The sequence below is a fragment of the Trachinotus anak genome, unplaced genomic scaffold, assembly GCF_046630095.1.
Source record: "Trachinotus anak isolate AG129_WGS33_773 ecotype Australia unplaced genomic scaffold, CSIRO_AGI_Tana_v1 ptg000008l, whole genome shotgun sequence".
NCBI lineage: Eukaryota > Metazoa > Chordata > Actinopteri > Carangiformes > Carangidae > Trachinotus > Trachinotus anak.
In genome coordinates, this window is record NW_027273859.1 from 2,417,587 (window position 1) to 2,443,579 (window position 25,993).

The 25,993-nt window shown below is 41.7% G+C and overlaps 1 protein-coding gene across 1 annotated transcript in view; it reads left to right on the forward strand.

Annotated features, from left to right (window-relative positions):
• Positions 1-25,993, forward strand: part of cacna1ba (calcium channel, voltage-dependent, N type, alpha 1B subunit, a) — a 143,765-nt gene that overhangs the window by 93,653 nt on the left and 24,119 nt on the right. Inside the window, exons 25-38 of the mRNA XM_071481837.1 lie at positions 1,192-1,298; positions 12,661-12,757; positions 13,558-13,718; positions 13,848-13,985; positions 14,833-15,034; positions 15,746-15,910; positions 17,068-17,178; positions 17,258-17,341; positions 20,320-20,436; positions 20,626-20,691; positions 20,815-20,906; positions 21,093-21,243; positions 22,017-22,144; positions 22,382-22,478. Coding sequence (XP_071337938.1) covers positions 1,192-1,298; positions 12,661-12,757; positions 13,558-13,718; positions 13,848-13,985; positions 14,833-15,034; positions 15,746-15,910; positions 17,068-17,178; positions 17,258-17,341; positions 20,320-20,436; positions 20,626-20,691; positions 20,815-20,906; positions 21,093-21,243; positions 22,017-22,144; positions 22,382-22,478 — 1,716 coding nt within the window. The remainder of the gene's footprint in view (positions 1-1,191; positions 1,299-12,660; positions 12,758-13,557; positions 13,719-13,847; positions 13,986-14,832; positions 15,035-15,745; positions 15,911-17,067; positions 17,179-17,257; positions 17,342-20,319; positions 20,437-20,625; positions 20,692-20,814; positions 20,907-21,092; positions 21,244-22,016; positions 22,145-22,381; positions 22,479-25,993) is intronic.

Here is a 25,993-nt window from a genome sequence, read left to right on the forward strand (position 1 = left end):
TGACATGGCTATGCAGTCATAGGTGTATGGAGATTACTGCAGGGGGCTCAGAACACAACCCTGGGGGGCTCCAGTGCTGAGGGTGATTGAGGGAGAGACATGTTTTCCCACCCTTACTGCTTGTGGTCTGTCTGAGAGGAAGTTGAGGATCCAATGACACAGTGATGGACTGAGTCCCAGATCCTTCAACTTGATGGAGTGCTTTGAGGAAATTATAATATTGAATGCTGAATTATAGTCCATGAACAGCATTTTAACATAATTTCCGCTCCCGTTGTCAAGGTGGCTCATGGTTGTGTGCAGGAGGTGAGTGATGGCATCATCAGTAGAACGATTAGTTCGATATTCACACTTTAATGGGTCCATGGAGGCAGGTAGGAGGGCTCCCTCCTTTGGAGTTTTTCCAGGCATGTCCAACTGGGAGGAGGCCCTGGGGTAGAACGAGAACTCTGGAGGGATTATATATCCCATCTGGCCTGGGAATTCCTCGGGATCCCCCAGGAGGAGCTGGAAAGTATTGCTGGGGAAAGGGATGTCTGGAATTCCCTGCTTAGCCTGCTGCTAGTTTCTCGATAAATCCCACAACCGCTTCCGTTATTGATATCAATGTCATCAGAGCAGCGCTGGAACATGTCGCAGTCTGCGTCATCCAAAGCGTCCTACAGAGTGGCCACTGATTCGTCCATCCAGCATGCGACATCCCTCAAAACCAAGGCTTCCTGTTTTAGCCTTTGTTTGTAAACAGGCATAAGGAAAACTGTGGTACCATCTTCAGAACAGCACCTTCTGCACCTGTGCTCTGCCTTGTGCAGGCTGACAAGCCTCTTCTTTACTTCGTCTTACCTCTAGGCCTAGCTTCCCCTCTTGTGTTGCTTGCCACCACTCCCTTTACTTTTACTACATTAAACTTAAGTTTAATGCAACTAATTTCAAAATGCTTTATGAAAAGATTCATGTATTTATAGTCAGTTATCATCAACAACAAAAATAATATATAATAACCAATAATGACCAAAGATATATAATGGTATGTGTAGTCACCCAGTACGGGCCTAATAACATAGTTCCACGTCAGAATTAAGGTAATTTGAAATAAATACAATTTAAGCAAATAAAACAAAAAAAAACAGCCTATAGTAAAATAAATAAAATAAAAGATGAAAATACATAACAATAGTGTCTTTGTCTTAGATGGTGGACCTGGGCCTGTTGCTTCATCCTGGATCTTACTTCAGAGACCTGTGGAACATTCTGGACTTCATAGTAGTCAGTGGGGCGCTGGTGGCTTTTGCATTTTCGTAAGTTCAAAACCTCCTACCTTTTTCTCTTGAAATAAGAAGTCTCTTATTTGTAAGTTGTTAATCCTGATCATTAGATTTGATGGATACATGTGGTGGGTCAGATGTAATACAGAGAACATGCCAAACTTTAATTTGGTCTGTGTGGGCAGGAACCAGCCTTGCTGCTTCTAGTCTGCCAAATGTACATTAGCAATAGTGTGTTTGAATTATAATGATAATTCATTAAAGGATAATGTCACAGTAGAGGAAGATGAGCGTATTTTTTGGTAAAGATTGTTAAGCCTTTAAAGCCCTGTTACAGGGCAAAGACCTATTCCAAATACAGCAATGACTGTGTCTTATAAGTCAAGTTCTGTAAACATGTGGAACACTGTCACTGTGCTACGCTACAACTCATTCCATTGGATGCCTGAGCATGCATTATGCAAATGTCATTGATAGAAGGCTCTGTCTCTGTTTATAGTGCTAGTGCTAACTGTAAAATATAATCATCAATATGATGTTTTTAGGTGACAGTCTTTTATATGACAGTTCTATTGTTGCATTATATTTGTGATTTAGTAGTTTGTGTGTATGTGTGAGAGAGACAGTGAGTGTTGTTGTGCTGTGCAATGTGTTTAATGACATGATCCTCTCCCTGTTTCTGTGCTGGGATCGTTTTGAAGGAGCTTTATGGGGTAATGCCTCCTCTCTCTCTCTCATCTTGCTTGTCATTATCTGCGTGTGCATATGTGTGAGAGAAAACACACATACACTGCAAAAACAAGTAATTTCCTCACATATTCAGTCTTACGTCCTTTTTAAAGGCATGTCAAGCGATTAGGAGTGTAACTCTATTTTCTACCAGACACTGTTGTTTATTTCAGTAAAAATAAATATGAATCACAATTCATCACAAAAATCATTCAACACATTTTTTGGGCTTGTCTAGTGAATTCCAGTAGTTATTTGATATGTAGCGATGTAGGAGTTAACTCATCAGTTGTAACTGCTTCCTATCTACTGTATGGAATTATATTTGTGCCTAATAGAGCAATTTGACATTTTAACATAAGTAAGTTCAAACATAAGTTATATTTTGTAGAGTAATCACAAGCAAATAATCTTGTAATTTAAACAAACAAATGTTCCTTTTGTGCTCAAATTTTGTGCTCAGTAATTTTACTTCATTGATTCCTATATTCCCTGAATTCAACCATTCAAATTCCCTCAAAATACAACACATATAGCAAGTGCATTGAACTCTGGTCTAAAGGCTGCTGTCAGTGGTCAACCACCTCACCTTTACTGGATTTCTTTCTGCATCATTGTTAATTATTGGTGCAAAATGGTGAACAAAGTGAGCTCAGAATTACAAGATGAATCACTATGAGCAGTTAAGGTCTATTTTTCCTTAAAAAGACTGTAAGGCATGGTATATGAACTGAAATTGCTTGTGAGGATGGGTGTTTTTTGCAGTGTTCACTGTTGTGCCTGGGACACATTCCCATCTCGTCGTCCATCTAAGACCTTCCTGTACTTGACTCTCATGTGCTTGGCTAAAGGTCCATCCTCCATGCTCTCCTCTGTTATAGAGGGGCATGTCACCTGCGTGTTCATCATCCTTATCTTCCTCAAGCCTCTGGCGGGAGGTATTTTCATCAGCACCTTGGCTCGACACAGTCTGGACTGGAATGATACCATCAATTTCATATTCTCTGTCATTAATTCACCAGAGGCTTGCTAATGTAACAAGCAAGCTGCGTTCGGAGGGCATGAGTACATCTCAGGCATTATCAGTCTTCTCTGTGAACTTAGCATGCATATTAGATAGACTGTATGTCATGTATGCTGTTAGCTTAGGATTTTAATGACTGCTCTATGACTGCATTGCCTCAGCATTTCCTTCACACACAGTTTATTCTATGATACACTTCACCTGTATCTGTCTGACTCAGCTTCATGCTGCAGATGAGGATATATTTTATATGGTTTGGTTTCAAACCTGTGCTGAACAGCATTTGTGAGTGAAATTCATATACAGTACTTACCAGTGACTGACAGCCTGTATAACTATTCAGTATTAAATAAATAAGACATTATGAAATGATGCTAACTTCTTTACCATCTACAGCAGTAAACTAGCACTACTTATAGGGTGAAGAGTTGGCATTTTATTACCTAACCACATTAGGTTACTTTAAAAAGACTGGCACATCCACTGTGTAGTATGTCCCAACTGTGTGGATGCTGGTCCAGGATGTTAGTACATGTTAGAGTTGAGGCAAACATTAGCAACTCTATCCTGCTCTTCTACAGCAACCTTTGCTAAAATAGCTACTTTGCCAAATGGCCTACTGTGGTTTATTTTAATCCTCAGTCATCTCACCTGTAAGCATTGTATGTGAAGTATGTTAGCAAGTATGTAAGCTTAGCAGCCAGACAAGGTTATATTAGACCAAAGTAGCACTGAAGTCTTTCCATTCCATACTTAATACTAAGACTAACCTAGCTTTAACCTAGGTCTTTTAGAATGTTGGCACGTATGTAGCATAATTAAGACCCTTTTACAGAATTCTCGTTTTGAGATTTGTAAACTGGAAACAGTAAAAAGTTAAAAGACAGTATTTTTCAAGCCTCACAGAGCTAAAGTTAGCTAGCCAACTACAGCTGATAAAGTCTACCACAACAGTTGTCATTTCAGCTGGAAAATCAACAGCTGTGGGTTGGAAATAGGAAGGCTGCTACTGTCAAGCTCTGCCTGTCAGCTCACACTGTTCATAAGTATTTTGAATGTTAAATCTGCCGCCATTGTCATTGTGAAGTGATTATGAAAAGAAACAGGATGAAATTCAATTTCATAATAGATAGAATACATTTTTAATACTTAACCATGTTTTCAGTTTCTTTGTTACTTTACATTAGTTTTCTATATTTACTAATGAAATTTTTTTATGACATAATGTCTAATTTATTTATTCATGAGATTCTATCTTGTTCCACATACCAGATTCTTGAACAGGTTAAATCAAACTCAAACAAATTATTTGCAAAGACCATTTGGCTCCAGGTCCCTTCTGTATTGGCAGTTAAAGATAGAACATCTTGTTTGATTGACAGCTGTCATTCACTCACCATGCATGTGTCCAGAGCTTGGTCTGCCTGCCATCCATTTGATCAACTGCCTATGGCAAGGACAACAAACCATAGCATCTCCATGAAAGCTGAATCTGTCAATCTGTCATCTCACCTACTGGAGCCTGTCAAGTATTGAGCTCAGTCTGCAGCCTTTTGGTGCATTTCACATCTGATGCTGCAAAAGTGCAATACTACCTTTCAATGTCAGCTTCACATGCTAGTGATAACCTGGTTTTCAGGGCTAGGATGATATTTCCATTTGTTTTATAGTGGTAGTGGTATCATTTAGAAGATCTCCCATGAGGCCTTTGTTGGAATTTGCTCTTTTTATTTGATGTTTTGGTTGAGACTGAGACAACAGACACATTCCGCATCTAATCACACCTACTATTTTCTCCTCATATGGCCTGATATACTGTAGTTGAATCCATTGTGGACTATTCTTGACTTGGATTTGCTCATGCAGTTGTCTGCTACCAACCAAAATACATACAATTTACATCTGTTGTCATTAATGGAAACTATGGTGTTGTCATCTGATGCAAACATATGCTTTATTTTGGTTGTATGTGTGAAGCATCCATAAATGTGCTGTACCTTGTTTTACCACTGTTTTCCCCCAAGTAGATCGCAACAAGGTGTGACCAGGTGGGGAACCCTCCTATGCCACCCCACCCCCTCCCTGATCCCTCACCCTGTATCCATACCTTACCCCAACCCTTTCCCCCCAAATCCAACCCTCTCTAACTACCATTCTTCTTATGGTTAGATCAGTTTCATGTATAAAACATTAAACCCATACGCCAGTGAATCAAATGCCTTTTGAACACAACAGTAACTTTGTCTGACAGCTTTCAACTGAAACCTGCCTCTGCCTCCCAAAAGCACTGATGGTTTTAGCCTTTTCACTCAAAAATGCTTTATTAACCTTTTGTATATCTATTTTCTTTTTTCAAGGTCATAACTTCACCAAACAACAAATAAGAGTTCTTTGAATGATCTAGATAATTATTTTAATAATAGCCAGTTTCAGTCATAGCCAGTGATAATAATCAAAAGGCTGGTTGTAAATGGTATAATCAAATTATTTAAATTGCATCTTAGAATGAAATATGTCATTTAGAGGCTTTTCCTCCTGTATAGTACGATCTGTCTTCGTTCTCAACACCCACCATTAGCAAACTTGGCTCTGTTTACACTGAAGTTTACGTGAAATTCTGCAGTAATAGCATGTAAAGCCTTCAAGCCCTCACAGTACACATATAGCCAGTGTTTCACAGCTTAGGCGAAATGTAGTCAGTATAAGGTTGTACAACAGGTTATAAAAAACAGATTGCAGATGCACAGGTTTATTTTTGTCTTTGTAATTGTTAATTGACAAATACACAGTGAATTCAGTATTAAGTATGTAATGAGGAGTAGAAGCACCTGTTCCTTTGACAATAGAACCAACCATCAGTATTCACTTGCCTGACATCGCTCCTAATCATAAAGTACAATATATGTACTGGATAGAGTAGTGAGGGCAGGGCTGCTTCAAATAAAACTTCAGACATGTGCAGCCATGTGTTCTAACTGAGCTCTTTCCTGCTGTTTAAGACACCAACAGTGTGAATATGGGCATTGGTATTGTGGAAAATGGGAGTAACAAAAGATGTCATATCCAAATTGTACAATGCTCAAGTTAGGTAACATTCCCTCATCATTACAAGACCAATGAGGTTAATTTGGTATTTCTACCAATTTTTTCAGCATCTGTAGGGTACAAAATAAATAAATAAAAACGAAACTTAAAGAACACAGCTGGTATTCACAATAGATAATAAAAATTGTTTCATCTTTTTTTGGACACAATCCGAAAAGACTGAGAAAAAAACACATTGTATTTGCATGGACATACTATGAATTTGTTACACCTATGTAATGTATCTTCTGTTCAGTCTGATCCCTTATTTAGTTTAGTTTCTTTATTAAGGTACTGCCTTTCGTAGCCAGTGTGCAATAAGGAACTTTTCTCTTTGGACATCCATTTTAAATGGCATTTTAAATTTTTATATTTTTATATAGATTTTTTCATGTATGAAGATATACTTGAAAAAATCGGAGCCAGTCCTTTAGATTATTCTTTAATGCAGCTGGCTCACTGAGTATTGCAGTCCATACCAGGAGAAAGCGAAAAGAGAGACAAACAGACTCTGGAGTGTAATGAAGTAAAAACAGAGCACTGTTGAGAAAGTTGAGGCAGGGTTTTGTTTTCAGGGCCAAGCTCTCTGTTCTCACTCCAGAAAATGATGAAGAGAAGATAATGAGGCCACATCTGAACCAGATGTCCTCATTATCCTTTGAACCTCCACATCCCCTTTAGCATCACATTTTAGCCCCTGTAACAAATCCAATCTCTTTTTCTCTCCTGTTTCTTCACTGTATCTGGGTGCTGAGGGGTATTCTTTGAAAGCTATCAGAATATCTCATGTTGTTGTTCTCTTATCTCTCCCTCTTAGTGTTTGGTCTAATAACACTATAAATGCATGCTAGACTAATACTAATTGCATCAGCGCATGGAGTTATTGCATGTGGTTGTGGTGGAGTAAAGGGACCTCACAGAGGAAGACAGAAACTATGTTATCATATCACATGGATGTTCATCACCCTACAGCTAATTGCAGTGGTGCTCAAAGTGGAGTCTAGCATTCTTTGAGGGATTCTAGAGCTCCTGTGACAACATTTGGAACTGTACACTTCAATTAATTTCAGAAAATTTCATGTGTTTCAGGATTTCTATTCCAGCAACATTAACAGACACTCATTAAAGTTCAGGCCGAGTATACTGTGCTCAGTACCATTGCACACCTATGGACAAAATCTGCATTGCTCCTCCTGGATCTGAAACCTGCAAATTGATCAGTGCCTCCTAAGCTTTCCCAGGGAGGCTGAGCAGTGTAATATCCCAGTATCCCAATAGTTGGAGTATATCCATCACTCTCTTTTTTAAAAACGGGAACCACCATGCTGGGCTGCCAGTCCACAGGTGATGCCCCCAACCTCCATGCAACATTGGAAGGGCATGTCCAATGTCCAGAGCCTTCAGCATCTCATGGCGAATTCCATCTAGACACAGTGCCTTACTGCTGCAGAGCTTCATAACTATCTCAGTAACCTCTGTCAGTGATATGGTAAGGCCTTCCCTGAGTCTTCGAACTCTGCCTCCTCCACAGAGGACATGTTGGTCAGATCCAGGAGTTCCTTTTAGTGATCTTTCCACTGCTGAACAACATCCCCCATCAGGATCAGCAGTTTTCTCCTTGGCTTCATTAAAACACGATTCACTATGCAGAGTCAGCCATTTCAAGTGTGAGACCTTGGTTCTCTTACAGAAATGATGGATTGCACAAGGTTGGGACTGAGTTGTTACCCTAGATAAAAGAGTTAAGTTATCTCTCAGTCCTGTTTACAAATGAGGGTAAATGGACTGTGAGGTCGACGGGCATGTTGTTGCAGCATCTGTAGTAATGTAGATGTTGTGCCAGTCCATTGGGATGAGGAAGGGGAAACTCTCAATTTACCTATCTGCATTCCAAGACGTCTATCTGAATTCCAACCCTCACATACAGTCAAGATGTTTAGGCAGTGACCTGAACAATGATAATGGAAACTGCGTCTGTCAATTTTTAAAACCGAAAAGCAGTTTACACAGTGACTGGCCAGGCAGTGTTAGCGTTAGGCAGGTTTTGAACATATCTCTCAAGCTGTCTTGTTTCATTCTTCACACAACTACCACCAAATGTGTGCCCATCAATACTTATTCTCATCTGGATGATTCTTCACGTCTTCCCATTTTCTATGATGGCAGGATTCCTACCCTACATTCATAACAGCTAGAAACACTTTTGCCCTCAGACACAATTGGACGACATGTAGTAAGTACTTGTTAATTTCAAACATACTCCCTGGTTTAAAACTTGAGGGTGCTCCTGAGTGCTGCCTTTATGGCTACAGGTAGGGATGTGGATCCCAACTCTCAAAAGACTTGACTGCTGGGGGTTGAGCTAACATAAGTAGTTATGTCATGTATGGTAGTTCAGGAGTGCAGCTTTCCATTTTTTGGGGTGTGGATAGTGGAAGATCCCTCTATATTCCCAACAGGCCAAAGGACATGTTGTAGAAATTATCAAACCAGCCAAGACAAGAGAAAAAAAACTGTCACATCTATATGTCACAACATTGTGAGGTATCATAGATGCTGTGCCATTGTTCTCCACAATGACATGGGGATTAAGTTAGCAATTGTCCTGCACAGTGCTCAATTTTGTACCTGATGCCCCACATCTGATGTTTTAGGGTTATTATCTTCGCATTAAACCGCAGTAGTGTTGAGAACCAACCTGTTTGACATTATTGTAAATGCGTTCAGATAAGGGCATTGTATTGACAAGGACCAACTTGTTTACAAATGCCTTTGTTGATGACCTTAGTCCCATGCAGCCTCTACCTTAAGAAAGGATCTAATCTCACCTCAAGTATAAATCCAAGAAGATTATTAACAAATTTCTGGTTCATCAAAGTTTTTGAAAGGGCCAAAAGAACATGGATTTAGTTCTTTGAGTGTTTTTACTGAATATGTTAGAGCCTGACTTTTGGTCAGGGAATTAAGACCTGAATACCTATTAGAGAACTTTAATATTTCTGTATATTCACATCTAAATAAGTTAGTTTAAGTTCGAAAATATGCCAACTGTGTTGTTGGCATGGCAAGAATGACATGATAAAGTTGTGATGTTTTTTCTATTAAATGTGCCTTTGCCCTCATTGTTGAGCTTTTTGCCAAAATGTGTATTTTTTTTTTTTGGTGGCTAATTAGTTTCTCTAAGATCTTAATCCTGCGATGCTTAAGACATGTTGCCGATTAAGATCCATCATGCACAGTGTTAAGTATGACCATATTTGCATGGAGAATAATGGAATATTCTTTTAACAAAAGGATAATAGAGGCCTTTGTAAGAATTAACGGATGGACTGCATGTTCAAACAGAGATTTCAGACTGACTTGTTCATGTAAACCAGGATTACATGATACACACAGCTGAATGGTTAGGAGATGCATGTCCCTGTGTGAGGCTATCTGTGTTGTGGAGTGTTTATTGCTCAGGAATGAATGTGCCTTTAAGTGTTACCCTTCAAGTGTTGAATGGCTACAGGGAAGGCATTTCTTTTGTTGAGTTGTCTGAACCTCCTTCCAGAGGGCATTTCCTCAAAGAGGGTAACTTCTGGCTAAGAAACCTCTTCAACAATATTTAAGTCTTTTTGGTGAAGCCAAACTTTAAAACTGAAGACAGTTATTGGAGACCAACAATTTAAGATTCTGTGTTAACTATTCTCTCCAATGCATATTCTCTCCAAGGCTAAAAGCCTCTCTTCTATTTGGCTGACTGACCTGTTCTCTCTCAGGCATCACTATGGAGCTCTAGCAAGGAGATGCAAAACTACATTGAGATTTTTTTGGTTTGTTTTGGGGTTTTTTTTTGTTTTCGTACATACCACAAATGCATCGTCTTATGGATATTACACCTTAAAATAAAACTCTTGAAAAAATATTGCTGAACATAATCCAGGTATCAAATACTTTTGTCTCTGTATCTTAACATCAGACTGGTTTTGCTTTAGAGGTGTTGGTAGGCTTTTTCACTTTAAAGAGAGCCAAGCTACTTGTTTCTTCCTGCTTCCAATCTTCCAAACCACATCCTGGCTCTTAGGTTGGCACGCAGTGAAGTGTCTGAAAAACCTTGGTTAAAGAGGTCATTACCTGACTGGATTAAGGACTTTCTGAACACTTCTGATTCCTATCCGGTCTGCCAACCTGTGGCCTGTTCCTGTGTCAGCTAACCTCCAGCCTGCACCAAACTCATTTAACCCCAGGCCCACTAGCCTTCAACCCGTTTCCCAACCTGCATCTAAGTCAGCTAGCGCATGCCCTGCTATAGGTTCCAGCCTGCAACACATCCTGTTCTCTGACTCCAGATGACTAGCCACCTGCCAAGCCGCAGCTCCAGGTTCCCAGGTACCAGCCCAAGCCCCAGCCCCAGGTTTGCAGCTACAAGCCCATGCCTCGGCCCTGCACTCCAGCCTTGAGCTTGGGTTTGTGAGCCTGCAGCCTTCCAGTCCCAAATTGGCTAGTCAGCTGTCCGCTCTTGTTCCTGAGCTGACAAGGTTCTTGCCTAATCCAGACCCAGAAGATCTGGGGGGACCCCTTACTGGGGGACTCGACTGGCTATCACCCTCAGATATCTAGGAGATGGAGCCCCTCAAAGGAAGCATGGGTCATGGAGACGTTGGTTCCCCAAGCTGCCCAGCTTCACAGAGATTTAGCTACCCAGCCCCCCCGAGCCTCAGCTTCCCAGGTATCTAGAACCTCAGCTGCCCAGCAATCCAGAGCTTCAATTGCCCAGCAACACAATCAACAGTGAGTCTGACCCTAAGTTGGCTGTGCTAACCTGTTGCTGAGTTGGCTTTCCTAGGTGATGTCTTATTTCTTCCTGAGTCTGTTCCTCCAAGGGTCTTGACTGACGTTCTGTCTGTTCCTGTGTTAGGGGTCCCAGTCGAAGTCTAGTCTGTTCCTGAGTCTGTTCCTGAGTAGATTGGCCCAGCTGACACTTCACCTGTTCCAGCGTCTGGGGTCCCAATCGACATCTCATCTGTTCCTGAGTTGACCACTCCAGCTGATGTCTCGCCTATCCCAGGGTCATGGATTTTCAGTCAACATATAGTCTCTTCCTGAGTTGACCACTCCGGGCGACATCTCACCTGTCTCAGGGACAGGAGTTTCAGTAGACATCTCATCCCAAAGCTGTACCTGAGTCAGCCAAAATCAAGTCTTCTCTTGATTTCCATTTGGCAGTCTGGCCAACACCAGGTCCTGATCCCCAGTCGGCAGTCTTGCCTTCATCTACTCCTGGTCCACAGTCAGCAGTCTGGCCAATTTCTGCTTTGGCCAACACCAGCTCCAGATCTCCTGTGAACAGTTGCTTCTGACACATTGCCTGGCTTCCCATTTCATTAGTTGGCTGTCTTTGCTGATGCCCAGCCAGATCTGCACCTAACCTCCTACTCAGAATCTCAACCTGAAGCTCCCTGCATCCTGCTGTGTACCCCGTGTTCTACCCCGTCTTGACATGCAGATAAATCCTCTGGTTCTAAATGTTTCTCCACACCCCCAGTATCTTGGGACTTGAGAGTGGTCTCACCTTCATTGCTGACCTCCAAGTCATTTTCCAGAGAAGCTCCATCTGTCTGGTCTTCCTCCAGCTGTTCTTCCTGCATGACCCACCATCACCCTCCTGCGGAAACCCACCTACGTCATCGCTGTCCTGCCCAGCCTCCAGGGAGATCCTGCCTTTGCTATCAACCTCCTGCTCTGCCTCCTGAGGGGACCCATCTTTGCCTTTGGCCTCCTGCTCTGCATCTAGGAGATCCCAAGTTTGCTGTCAGTTTCCTGCTCCTTCACCAGGGAAATCCTGCCTTTGGCATTGGTCTCCGGAGAGATCCTGCCTTTGTCATCATCCACCAGAGCAGTCCAGCTTTCACCAGTATTCTCCTGCTTGACCTCCAGAGTGGACCTGCCTTTGCCCCTGCTGTTTTGCCAGGCCTTTGGGCTGTCCCTGCCCAGCCCACAGGCTGTCTGCCTGTAGTGCCCCCCTTGTGATTTTTAAGATACTTTTAGTGCACCTACCTGCCTTTGTGTGTGTCCACATTTGGGTCCTAAAAACAATGAACTGTGACGGCTAGTCACAAGGTTGCCTTAGTTGTAAAGATTCAAGTCCTGCTGCTTCTAATTTCTATTCTTGTTAATCCTGTTCAGGGATACTGGCCGAAGTTTCACTTCTACGGTTTATGGTGGTGGGTGAGCATACACCCTGTTAATCTCGAACAAGGCCCTTTAAGACATCTGCTCGACCTATCCAACCCAGCAGTAGTATTAATGCCCAGAGCACTGTGCATTAGAAGCATCATGCATGAACAAGGATACCTTCCATAAAAATCTTTCCAACAGACCTCCCATTTTTCTCATGGATGTGTTTTTATTAATATCCAGAAAGCCTGTTGTTGTGTACCTTGTTAACCCAGTTGATCTGCCACATTTCAAAGTTCAAGTTACAAGTGTCAAAATTAATTACTTAAAGATCTGATTAGAACAGGTTGTTCGTGGATAATGTGTGGTGTGTGGTTTAACAATGATTGCTTTCCACAGGGGGACCAAAGGCAAAGACATCAGTACAATCAAGTCACTGAGGGTTCTCCGAGTACTCAGACCTCTCAAGACTATCAAACGTCTGCCAAAACTCAAGGTTCTGCTCCTTTACTGTTTTTTGGTTTATTTTGATTCATTTAACAAGGTTAGCAGGGCTCAACTGTGATTAAGGCAGGAAATCTTATTGCCATAGGAACAGTTGTTTTTTGTGGTTATGTTTGCTAGTTTTTTTTAAATCAATACTGTGCTTTCTTTAAATCTGAATTATTTGTGACATACATGGCAAACCTGATAATTTAGTGACTACCCAGAGTATGATATCACTATAATCACTTAAGCTGTAAAATTTGACTGACTTACAGCAGGTACTCCATCTTCCTTACCCTGTCTGTGACACTCAGTTCCAAGTGCTTTGGTTCTTTTACTGAAGACAAACTCTTTAAAAATTCTCACAAATTTGGAGGTTTTATTTTCACCCCTAAAACAGAAATTTTCCCCTGATAGATATAGCATGTTATTGAATGTAGTATAGCTGTTAAGATACTTCTCTGTTAAGAGCATTTCTGCTCTTTGTCTCCCTCTCAGCTTCATCTTACGTTTTCTGTCCTCCTTGTGTTTGAATTCTTGCAAAGTTATTTTATACAAGCATGTTAATTATCAGTTGCATGCCTTAATAATTACATGCTAATTGATCTTTCTGTCCGGGCCCACTCAGATTAGTCCCAGTATTCCCTGTGGTTAGACTGGACCTGCACATTTGTCCCACTGAGATTAATATAGAATCACATTCAGATGAATAGTACAATCATAAATACAGTTTTGGTAAAGAATGCAGCATTCTGACAGTTAAAAAATAATATATTCACAAATGACACGTGTGTATTTGTGTGTCCTCAGGCAGTGTTTGACTGTGTGGTCAACTCGCTGAAGAACGTGCTGAACATCCTCATCGTTTACATCCTCTTCATGTTCATCTTTGCCGTAATTGCAGTTCAGCTCTTCAAAGGAAAATTCTTCTACTGCACGGATGAATCCAAAGGCCTGGAGAAAGACTGCAAGTTGGTCTAAAATCCCCAACTTCCTCATTTCTTATTTTCACAGCTTTCTAACTTTAAATGTATGAGTCAAAGCAGACCCTGTACCTTTCTATCCCCACTCAACTTTATTTATGCCTTCATGTCTTCCAGAGGACAGTTCTTGGACTATGACAAAGACGAGGTAGCTGCCATGCCCAGAGAATGGAAAAAATATGAGTTCCATTATGACAATGTGCTGTGGGCCTTCTTGACTCTCTTCACTGTCTCCACTGGGGAGGGCTGGCCAACGTAAGTGCAGCTCACTTGACTCCTTGTTTGAGTTAAAGACATGTGTAACGGTTGTCATAGTTAAAACGAAACCCAACTGTCATCACTTTGACACATGAAAAAACAGGATTCACGAAGATTTAAACTTAAATGGTTCCTGTGGCAAAGTAAATAATTGGAAATGCAAGAATATTACATAGACAAAAACTTCATCTGTATATAGTTAAAGGCTCTGGGAAGATATTCAACTTCATAACTGACAAATATAATATATAAATACAACATTAACATACTGTAGGGTGGAATCATAAAAAGTATTATGTGAGTTGTCAAAGCACAAAATGTACCCCCTATATGTAACCGACAGTTATTTTTGCTCAAACTGTGTCATATCACAGAACATTAACCTCTGTAATCCCACTCAGCCAGGCATGGACAGGTTACCTAGAATGATGCAGCCATAACAAAGTCTTGGGTTTAAATATTTCACTGAGTGTAAACAGCATTTGTGGGGGTTGTGGGATCCAGTGTAGGATCCAGTGTTTCACCCATACTACAGACAGACAAAGATGTCTCAGCCTCTGCTGGACTGATTTTGACCCTTCTCTTTTTAGACCTTTCAGTCATCAGGCAGTCTCTGGATGTTTACCAGACCTTCTTATTGAAGATCTTCTGGTGTCTTTGCACTTTGATTCTGTTCTTTGAATAAGTTGCTGAAGACTGAGTCTTCTTCTCATAGTCAATTATTGATTGATTGACTGACTCTGTTGTCCACCTCAGTGGAAATTTGAACTTTTTTGACCATATCACTTTTAGCTTTGTCTGTGTCACTGGGTAAAACGTATATTATTACGTACTCTCCTTTCAGTGTACTGAAGCACTCTGTGGATGCCACCTTTGAGGACCAGGGTCCCAGTCCAGGCTACCGGATAGAAATGTCCATCTTCTATGTGGTCTACTTTGTGGTCTTCCCTTTCTTCTTTGTCAACATCTTCGTCGCTCTGATCATCATTACCTTCCAGGAGCAGGGAGACAAGGCCTTGTCTGAGTGCAGCTTGGAAAAGAATGAGGTGAAGCAGAGACACACAAACACACAGAGGAGTGAGAAGCTCATTGTTGTCACTTTTTCTAAAGGAAACTGTTGGAATTAATCTTCATATACCTTATCAGACACACTACCTAGTTTAAAAAAATCTGCTAGCCTAAACTCCCGGACAGAAAATAATTATTAATAATTATTGAATGAAATATTAAATATAATTTAAAATCCTTATATGTTCGGCCCTCTCTGACGGCCTAGAGGCCCTGAGGGTTCCCCACTGCTAAAATAACAGCTTGTGTATTGCCTAGTGTGTTGTCTCTGTATTTACTTAGTTGTTCAATATGTGGTCTTTTTAGGCTTTCAGGTCTAAAAAAATCTGTATATGTTGGTTAAAACAGTTCAGTGTGGGATGTATAGTCTTTCAGCAATTGAACATTTTTTAAGTCTGTTCCAGGGTTGTTAACTTTCAATGCCGTGTGATCATTTTATACATAATAATGAGCCACAGTTTTAAACTATAATTAGCACCTGGGACCAAAATATATTATCAGTCATCCAAAGTCATAAAAAACTCAAAATGTGTAGTTGTTCAGTTCTAGATGCCAGCTGCTCATATCAGTACAGATTATGAGAGCTCAGTAGCAAATGAGTCCTTTCATCCACTAAATACGGAGGTCTGGGAGCAGTTCCTTTCACACAATGAAGACAATGAATCAGAGGTGTGGTTTCTTTGTTACAGAGGGCTTGTATTGACTTTGCCATAAACGCCAAACCTCTGACACGCTACATGCCCGAGAACACACAGTCCTTCCAGTACAGGATGTGGAAGTTTGTGGTCTCAGCTCCATTTGAGTACTCCATCATGATCATGATCGCTCTCAACACTGTGGTACTCATGATGAAGGTAATGACTTTTTGACTTTTGCAGATGTGATGTAGTCAGTTAAACTTTTTCAGATGTTTTATGATGTTAGTCCTGAATTCATTAGAATAGAATAAGAATAGTTTGACATTTTGAGACATATTCACTTTCTCAACGAGGGTTAGATGTTCAGACTGAAAAATACAGTGGCCCTGAGGGCTCAATGCACTGCAGCTTAAGAAAACACATGCAAATAGACAAACACAAGCAAATTCAGAAAACATCTGCTGCAAATACTCACAATACAATGGAAGTGTTTCCAGGGTACACTAAAGAGCGATGAAACCGGCTGGGACGCACCTGTTGTTCAGTGATTTGTGACTTTTGAAGGTAAAAGCATTGAACAACAAGTGCACATGGATATATAATGGTGCCTCCTAGGTGGGTTCATCCTTTTCTTATAAAGTTATTTATTCTAATGGCGACAGTAAAGTCAGAGAGAAAGAGGATGACATGCAGCAAAGAGCCACGGGGCGGACTCAAACAGGTTATCTTTAGCAGTTAGGACTACGCCTTCATGGCCCCTGCCCCAGCAGGAGGGCCAGCAGGGCGGCCCTGCATCACTTTTTTGAGTCCGCTGGAAACACTTCCGTTGTGTTGTGAATTTATGCAACGCGTGTGTTGTCAAATTGGTGAAGATGTTTTCTGACTTTGTTTGTGTTTCGTCTTTTTGCATTTGTTTTCTTAAGTCGCAGTGTGTTGAGCTCTCAGGGCCACCGTAGACATCATTTTCAGGGGTGTACAGTAAATATGAAGCACAGCAGCTGTTAAGATTAGAGTGGCATAAAGACTGAGAACAGAGGGACGTAACCCCCTTGTGTCTGTCCAAAGGTAAACCTGCACCTCTAAAACACACTAACTACCCAGTTATATGTCATTTATTAAATTGGAATAAAACCACAAATTGTAAAAACATTTTGTGTTTTTTTTATGGGTGGTTATGTTGGCCAAGCAAAGCTAAGCTAACCACTTATTTGCTGTGGCGTCATATTTACAGTCAGAGTGTGACTGAAAGTGATTTTGATCTTCTCTTGTACTCTCAGCAAGAAGCAGAGCAAGTGTATTTCCCAAAATGTGCAACTGTTCCTTTAGCAGTGTTACACCTGCACCTTGAAACACCACTCACCCCTGTCTTTCAGTTTCATGGCGCTCCAGACTTCTATGAGGTAATGCTGAAGAACCTCAACATAGTCTTCACCACTCTCTTCTCTCTGGAGTGTATCCTCAAGATCATCGCGTTTGGTCCACTGGTAAGTAACATTTACAGAGCAAATCTGAATGTCCCGAATAATAAACAACAACTGATGATTTTCTGCTGCTGTTTCTCAGAACTACCTAAAGGATGCCTGGAATGTGTTTGACTTTGTGACGGTGTTGGGCAGCATCACTGATATCCTTGTGACTGAAATCAATGTAAGAACACACACTCCATCCCTCACCTCAACAAGGCTGAATGCACTGTATCCATGCAGCACTTTTGTCATGACAATGGCAGGGACAGCCTCTGTACAGCAAGCTTTTAGCAAACAAGTTAACTATCCATATCAGCAAAGACAATCACATGGCAGTGGTCCAGGGAGTCTGATGGCTTTTGTTTAAAAGAGGGGGAAGGACTGTGGGCGAGTCTTTTGTTCAGTGGGCTGATACAGGAGCTGAGGATGAACCTCAGAGAGAAATGTTTAATATGTGGTTTACAGTGGAGAAATACTCTGCTGTGTTTATTCATTCCAGACTGTTCTTTTCAGCACACTTACCCATATATATGTGTACACTGTGAAGCAGCCTTCGACTGACTTGCATGTGTGTATTTTGTTGACCTGTATCAGTTTCTGTTGTGCAATATGACTGTTTCTGTTCTCTCACTTCTCTTTCTGCTGTCATACTTTTACTCTCTCTCTCTCTCTCATTCTCTCTCTCTTTATATTTCTATGTTTTTCTGTCTTCGTCTCTCTCTCTCTCTTCATCTTGTCGATTGTCGTCACTGGTGTCGCCATGCCCTGGTCCCAAACATCACTAGACTACGGTGAGTGACATTCTGTTGCCATTCTCTGCTCTTAGCTTAGCACATAAAATGTTACTCCAGCAATTTAGCATTGCACTTCTATAAAGCGGTGGAACCTGTGAGAGAGGCTCTAAAAAGAAAACTGATGATGTGATTGGAGATGTGACAGAGGTCCTGACTTTAGTCCCTTGCAAGCATGTGTCTTGTTACATGCAGTAAACTCACCAAACGTAATTTCTGCAACACATACAACATGGCACAAGTGAACTGAATCATCACTTTACCTTCAAACTGTAGATACGTTTTTAATTGGTTCGACACAAGGGCCCTGGCCAGACCTGGTATTAACATCTGTCACCGGTGATCCGATCACAAGTGGACAGCTCTACTTCAGATGTGAACGCACCCAGGACGCATTGCGGACGCATTTGAGACAATATTCAGACGTGGTCCAGACCACATGTGCGTCCTAGGCACATTGAAGGACGGCCTACTCTACTGACGTCCTCTGACACAGTCTGATTAGACCCATCACTATTTCTAATGGATAAAACCTGGTTTTCATACAATTGAAATCCTGTTTAGTAACTTGGGCAGCATGTGCATTAATCAGATGGGGAAGGTTCATTAAGAGGTAAGATAATATTTGGTTTATGCCATGTTTCACATAGATCAATCACATCCAGCTTGTGTCATTTCTCAGCGAGCTTGTCAGCTAGTAGCAGCAGCATTAAGGGATGCACCTTTCTGTTTGCTTAAGTAAACTATGACATTCTCTGGGAGGCAGTTTTTTAATTCTTCCAGGTGTACAAGCTCAGGAGGATTTTTTTAAAGTTTTAACCTTATTGCCCTGACACCATTTATCAATAAGTGCACCTTTCCCTCTCGCAAACTCTACATTTGTCTGGGGGGCAGTCTTTTCTTTGTGGGGGTGGTGAAATGGAGTTTCAGATCAAGGATTTCACCATAGATCCAACTGAGGCCAAACATGTGCAGGAAAGCTGATCTCATTTTGATGGCTAATTTTTTTTTTATCCGTCTTTGATCTGTCTTTAAATGAGAAGAAAAAGGAGTTAAAAGAGCTCCTGCATGAGAAGCTGGGTGAGCGTGGTTTGTTGGGTGCACCAGCTCCTGCAGATGGAGCTGAGCTGGGTGAGCAAGGTGGTGTTCCAACCCCAATCCAACACATCCCTGTGCAGGTTTAAATCCTCCCGTCAGCCAGTCAACAGCTGGAACACCACCTGCACCACATGTCACACACACTCTAATTGTGCACACTAATGTGGAGAAGAGGAGAGAGAGCTGTCAAACACAAGCAGAAAAATCAACAAATGACCAAGAGTCATACCACCTCCCCACCTACAGAAAGTCAAGCATTTAGCAGCACTTAGTAGCACTAACCACAGTGGTTAACCTGGTGGTGGGATATTGAATCAGTGGAGAGCTTCTTTATGGCCCAGACCAGTAGACTGGTATATTTCTGGTGGGTGATCACGGTGTGTTTTAATGATATTATGAGAATGTACTTCTCCTGGGGATGTGCGTAATGTTTTGCAGCAGGGACACACAATGATGATCTTTAGTGACAGGCCAACAGTCTAGTTTTCCTTTCTGAATAATGCCGTGAACACTTGCTGCTGTATGTGTGTATCTGCTGGAACCTTATAGTAGCTTCAGATTGACATTAGAGTGCATTTTTACACAGAATAAGGCCTGTGGAGTTTGTCCCCCATCAGTTGTACTGAAACTGCTTTAAGAAGAGATGTGTTTTCAGACAAAAAGTAATTCAATGTGAATAAACGTAAAAAACTGTGCACACCAATGTGTATGCACCCAGATGTTTTAGCTACAGATACTGTAGGTGTGCATCAGTCTGGGAATGATGACAGTGTACTTTCATTGCACTCACACTCGAGACATGATCCAGCTTTTTATTAGCTGCTGGAAAAATTTAGACCTTAGCCTTGCTGAACATGTGGTTGATCATGTATGTTGAGAATGCCTCCTTCACGCCTCACAGGACTGATAAATATACCACTGAATGATTTACAGATACTGAAACAAACTTGAGATTAATTTTAAAAAATGACTAGTAACATCAGTACATAAATGAAATATGGGAATAAATAAAAGACTAAAACATCAACACTGTGAATTATTTTTTCTCTCTTTATTATCAATGTGACCACATTCAGTTTGGGTTGGCATCTTAAATGTTTGTACCCAGGCTTGTATGTTTTTGTTAAAAGCTTGTTAAAGGGCATCAGCATGGTTTGTAACCAGCTGAAGTGACTTTTAAAATAATTCAACTCTAACAAGGGTGTGGTTATCAGTGAGTGATAAGTGTATGTGGTTGGTAAATGCTTGGTGTCCCGTCTGTGTCTAACAGGACAGGCTGCTGAACCTGAGCTTCCTGAGGCTGTTCAGAGCCGCTCGCCTCATCAAGCTGCTGAGGCAGGGCTACACCATCCGCATCCTGCTGTGGACCTTCGTCCAGTCCTTCAAGGTGCTCACACACGTCATGTGTGCATGTATATTAGCACATCCACATGTATGCAGGCTACTTTACTTTCACAAACTCACACAACCACATACAGCATCTCCCTGCACACACAAACTCAAACATCCCAGCTAGAATAATTCAGGGTGCATATTAATAATTAAGTGTGTTTTGGTTTCCTGTTGTTCCCTTTAGGCCCTGCCTTATGTTTGCCTGCTGATTGCGATGCTGTTCTTCATTTATGCCATCATTGGGATGCAGGTGCGTTATGCCATGATGTTCAAACAGGGCTTCACCATTACAATGTTGTGGCCTTAATGTGAAAAATGTTGCACATTGCTAGGACAGAACAAATCCATTTCCCTCAATGTGTCTTTGCTGTAGGTGTTTGGCAACATCGAGCTGAATGAGGACACAGCTATCAATCACCACAACAACTTCCGCACATTCCTCCAGGCTCTCATGCTGCTGTTCAGGTGTGAGAATCTTTATTATATATATGTGTCACGGACACATTAGATCACTTTGACCAAATACAGACTAAGGTTATCACTTTGATTTCCAGATGGGCACACAGCTCTGAACTTCAGACCTGTGAAACGCTGCCAGTCTTTCTACATCTCTTCTGTGTTCCTCTGTCTCTGTGTTTTAATGTTTATCAGGAGTGCAACTGGGGAGGCCTGGCATGAGATCATGTTATCATGTCTGAGTCACCGAGCCTGTGATGAGCGGTCAGGGTCCCATGGCAAAGAATGCGGCAGTGATTTTGCCTACTTCTACTTTGTCTCCTTTATCTTCCTCTGCTCCTTCCTGGTCAGTACTGAAACACACCTCCTCTGCAGCCACTTTAACTGCTAACCTGTGATTTATTCTGACAGGTCACATTGGCTTCAGAGCCAAGCTCATTGTAGTGTAAATCAATGCAATTTGACAAAAATACACTATATCAATGTTATATTGTTATAAAGTAATATATTCTTTCAAAGTTAGCTACTTGTCACCTTTGTCACTGTGATGAGAAGTTAGTTAACAGTCAGGAACACCCTACAAAGAAGCCCCTTATTCTACTGCTTCTTAATGAATACAGTGATTTAAGGTAGTCCCACCAAAAAGTAGCAGATCTAAGTTCACCCAGATGTCCTCAAGAAAGAGGTGGGGGGTTGGGGTAGCCGAGTGGTTAGGGCGCATAATACATGAGCACAAAGTGCTCTTAGCAGGAGAGTTGCCGGTTTGACTCCCAACCTGCCCGACTTCTTTCCCCCTCTCTGCCCCTTTCCTGTCACTCTCTTTTGTCCTATCAAAAATAAAGGCATAAATTACCCAAAAAATATCTTCAAAAAAAGAAAGGTGGTGCTAGAGGCTTGGAGACAAAGTGACCATAGTCAAAATCTGTAGCTAGCAACCACCTAGCTACCGCTAATACACTAGTCAGCTTATTAGTGGTTAATATGCAATAAGCTGTGTGAGCATTTCGACTGATCATGCCAGTGCTACTGAGATGAATTAATTTCGCTCCTAAATTTCAAAATATCAGTGCGACCAGGCCAGAATACAGGTGTAAACTAAACCTAGTGTCTTTGTTCTAGATGCTGAACCTATTTGTGGCTGTCATCATGGATAACTTTGAGTACCTGACCCGAGACTCCTCCATCCTGGGACCCCATCACCTCGATGAGTTCATCCGGGTGTGGGCTGAGTACGACCCGGCTGCGTGGTATGTTCAAACCTCCCTCTGAGCCCCAGAGAATATCATACGAAGTAAAGTGGAGGCAATAGACACCCTAACCTTACTACTCTCTTCCCTGTTTGTGACTAAGGTGACTTAATGAGGCCTCATACACAGGCCTCATGCCTGTACCTTGTTGTATGCAGCCAGCCCACTGATGATTGTTGTTTCATTTGAAGCTGTCCTGAACGTTTGATTATTTATGTGCTTGTTCTTTTCCCACAGTGGACGGATTTCCTATAAGGATATGTACAATTTGTTACGCGTTATCTCACCCCCCCTTGGCTTAGGGAAGAACTGCCCTAATAGGGTAGCATACAAGGTTTGCAAATACCAGACATTTCCGTCACTAGGGTGCTTTGTGTACCTCTATACCAAGAAACTTTTAACTGAATGGCTGTGCACCAATGAAATCGCCTTTAGTCTAGCACCTGCCCCTCCAAACTGGCTTTGGTTGATGATGCCGGAGTGGAAACAAAGCTTTCAAAGCCACGGCACTGTCCCAACATGCCGCCTGCCATGCCTGCTTTCTCCTGTCTGTAAAGTTTAGATACAGACATATTTTACTTCCCATTCCTATCAGATTCAAAAGGTTAAGAAAGTATTGAAAGAAAAAGTCTTGAAAAGTCTTCAAGACTTTGAAAAAAAGAGCACCCTCAAAAGTAATGTGATCAGCTGAACAGGTGAATCAAGAACCTGAATATAATATGATCTTATAATGAAGACAAATGTTAGAGGAAAGTCAGGCTATGAGTGAAAGCCCCAAACCAGAGCTTGGGCTGGCATTGAAACCTTTGTCTCTGTGTACCCTGGTTGAAGTACCAGTGGGATGTTTGCAAGCATGCTGAGGCAGACATCCCTGTTACAATGCTGTCATTTCTCTTCCCTCCCATCAGCATCCTGTGTCTTGGGTCAGCCCATCCTCCTCTCTTCTCTCCCCTTCTCCCCTCTTCCACCGGACTCACCCTTTACCATCCCATGTTTCCTCTCAGGGATCCTAAACTCCACAGCGATGCATCTCAGTGCCCCACCACAGTGGCTGAGGATGCCATCCACTCTACATCTCACTCTAGGAAATCTATTAACAACAGATTTCTGTTTTTCCTCTCCATTATTGTTTTGTTGATTTCTTCCCTTTGTTCCTCTTCTCCTCCTCAAACTCCCCATCCTTCTCTGTTTGGGTTTTGTTTATTTTTGATTTCCTTCCCTGTGAAGTGGCCGTATCAAGTACCTCGATATGTATCAGATGCTGCTCCACATGTCCCCACCCTTAGGTTTGGGAAAGAAATGTCCGCCAAGAGTCTCCTACAAGGTAGACCCTCTTCTTCCTCTACCTTCTTCCCTGTGCTCAACAACCTTTTCTTCCACTGGCGTGAACTCAAGCCAGTGTGTGTGCTCTGCAATGTTCCCTCGTTTCTTCAATTTGTTTTTGCTAGTGCTCTTATATTTTTGGTGTAAGCCCCCACCTCATATTTCCTGTCTTTACTGTTTCTTTAAGCATAGCTGCTTGTGTGGGCTACTACCCATCACTACTGATAACAACAGAGCTTAACTAAAAGGACTTAAAGACTTGTTAATTAAGAGATATTATGTTTATGGAGGAAAGTTGCTCCTGTGTCACTATTTTCTTTGAATGGTACACCCTAGCTGGGGTTTTATTTTGTGGAGCAGTTTGTGTGTGTGTGTGTGTGTGTGTGTGTGTGTGTGTGTGTGTGTGTGTGTGTGTGTGTGTGTGTGTGTGTGTGCGCGCGCATATGTACGAGCAGGTGGGTGTGTGTAGCTTCTGTTGCTTTTCTGTGGAAGAAATTCTTTCGATGTATTGCTTTTCACTCCATAGTTATGTCTTTGCTTCCCTTTTCCCTCTCATTCTGTCTCGCAATTCATCTCAGTCTGTCCACTATTGGAAATATTTGTGTGTGTTTGTGTGTGTGTGGTTACATGTGTGTGTTAGAATTTTACTGCAGCACAGCATTAACAAAAGTATGTCACTATGATTTAGATTTTACCTTTTTTTTTTTGCTGATATTGATTAAGATAAATAGACTCCATGTCAGCCTGATATTGATATGTGATTGGTATCTGAATATTTTATCTGAATCAGGAAAACTGAGCAGAATATGATAACATATCATACTGTGCTCAGATCAGATCTGACAGTTGGGCTAGCAAGCTTTCCTACTGGCTATGATTAGCTCCTGTCATTACAAGTAACATTAGCCTAGCTAGCAAGATTACATTTAGATGCCTTCAGTGCATTTATTGTGTATCTACCAGTTTCACTCTAATTACGTCTCACTGGGGGCATATGTCAGATATGTTTTCCAGGCTTTTGCCGGCTTCCATTTTTGTATGACCATCGGAAAGCCATGAAAAGAATTTATTGATAAAGCTCTTTCTGAGCTGCTACATCAGGGCTCGCAAAGTAAGTTTGGCCTTTGGCTGATTTTTCTCTGATCCATGAGAGGGCGACCGGAACATAATTAAAGGCTAATTTAATTGATTGATATAATATCCAACTGGCTTAATGCCTTCAACTTTTTCTGTCTGTCACGTGACCCTTGCCTTGCACATTGTTGAGATCCACCGTGGTTCTTGAAAAGTCCAAGAACTCTGACAACCTAATAATCCACATTGAGATCTACTCACAAGCAGAATCCAGTTGGTCATATAAGGCACAAATGCAAACACCCATGATCAGACGTCATTATCAGATAACAAATCCACATTGATGCCAGGTTGAGACTGTGTGAAGTCGAGGTGGACACAATGTTGGGTTTCCACAATTTTTCAGCTGTAATAATGTTATCAAATAAGGCCTGGTTAAGATATACTAAGTGCCATATGTGGTGTCGTTCACTCGTTCACAATTTTAGCGAGCTGCTGGTCTTCTGAAGTTTCTAGCTGCTGATGTTGCTGTCTCTAAATGGTTGTGCAGCCTGTGGTTGTGTGTGTACGTATGTATGGGTAAATGTGCGACCATATGCAAATCAACATGGTTGAACATGTATGAGTGTGTGTCTGTGTGTGCACATGTGTGTGTGTGTGTGTGTTGGCTTGTTTTACTATATTCGTGGGACCTGAAAACCCACTATACTTGTGGGGTCCGACAGCTTTGTGGGGACCAAAATGCTGAACCCCACAAGTTTAAATGACCTTTAGAGGGTTCAGGCTGGGAACACACCAGCTGTGAGGCGTGTGTTTGTGTGGCGGTTGCAGAATCATTTTGGCGCCCATGTTAACAGGTTAGAGCAGGCAGACTGCCTGCAGCCACAAGGCTCTAGATTGCACAGACACACAGTCAGTTTGAACACACACACATGCAAGCTGCAGCAGTTGAGCGACGCAGCCGCCATGCACACGGAACACACACAGTATGTTCCTGGTGTAAGACTTGGTAGAATCAGGCCAGGGTTAGAGTTAGGCATTCAGTTCCCAAGGTGAAGGTTAGGGTAAGGGGTTAAGGAATGCATTTTGTCAATGATGGGCCCCCACGAATATAGTAAGACAGAGGGTTTGTGTGTGCGTGTGTGTGTGTATTGTGTGTGCTTGCCCCTGAGCTCTCCATCCACGTCTCATTCTGACTCTGGTCTTTCTTACTCTCTGCACTGCCACTGAGAGCACATGTATATGAATGCTTTTTGTGTTCAGGGGAGCTCAACTCTTCAGCAACAATCCCACATCATTCTGTATCTGTAACATCTAGTGGTGCCATTAGTCCTATATGAACCAAATCTTCCTGCTAAGGCTGTCCAAGCTTGGTGGAATAGACACTTTGTATTGCTAGCTGCCACTATACATGTAGAGCTTACAGTGCACAACCTCCACAACTCCAAGTTG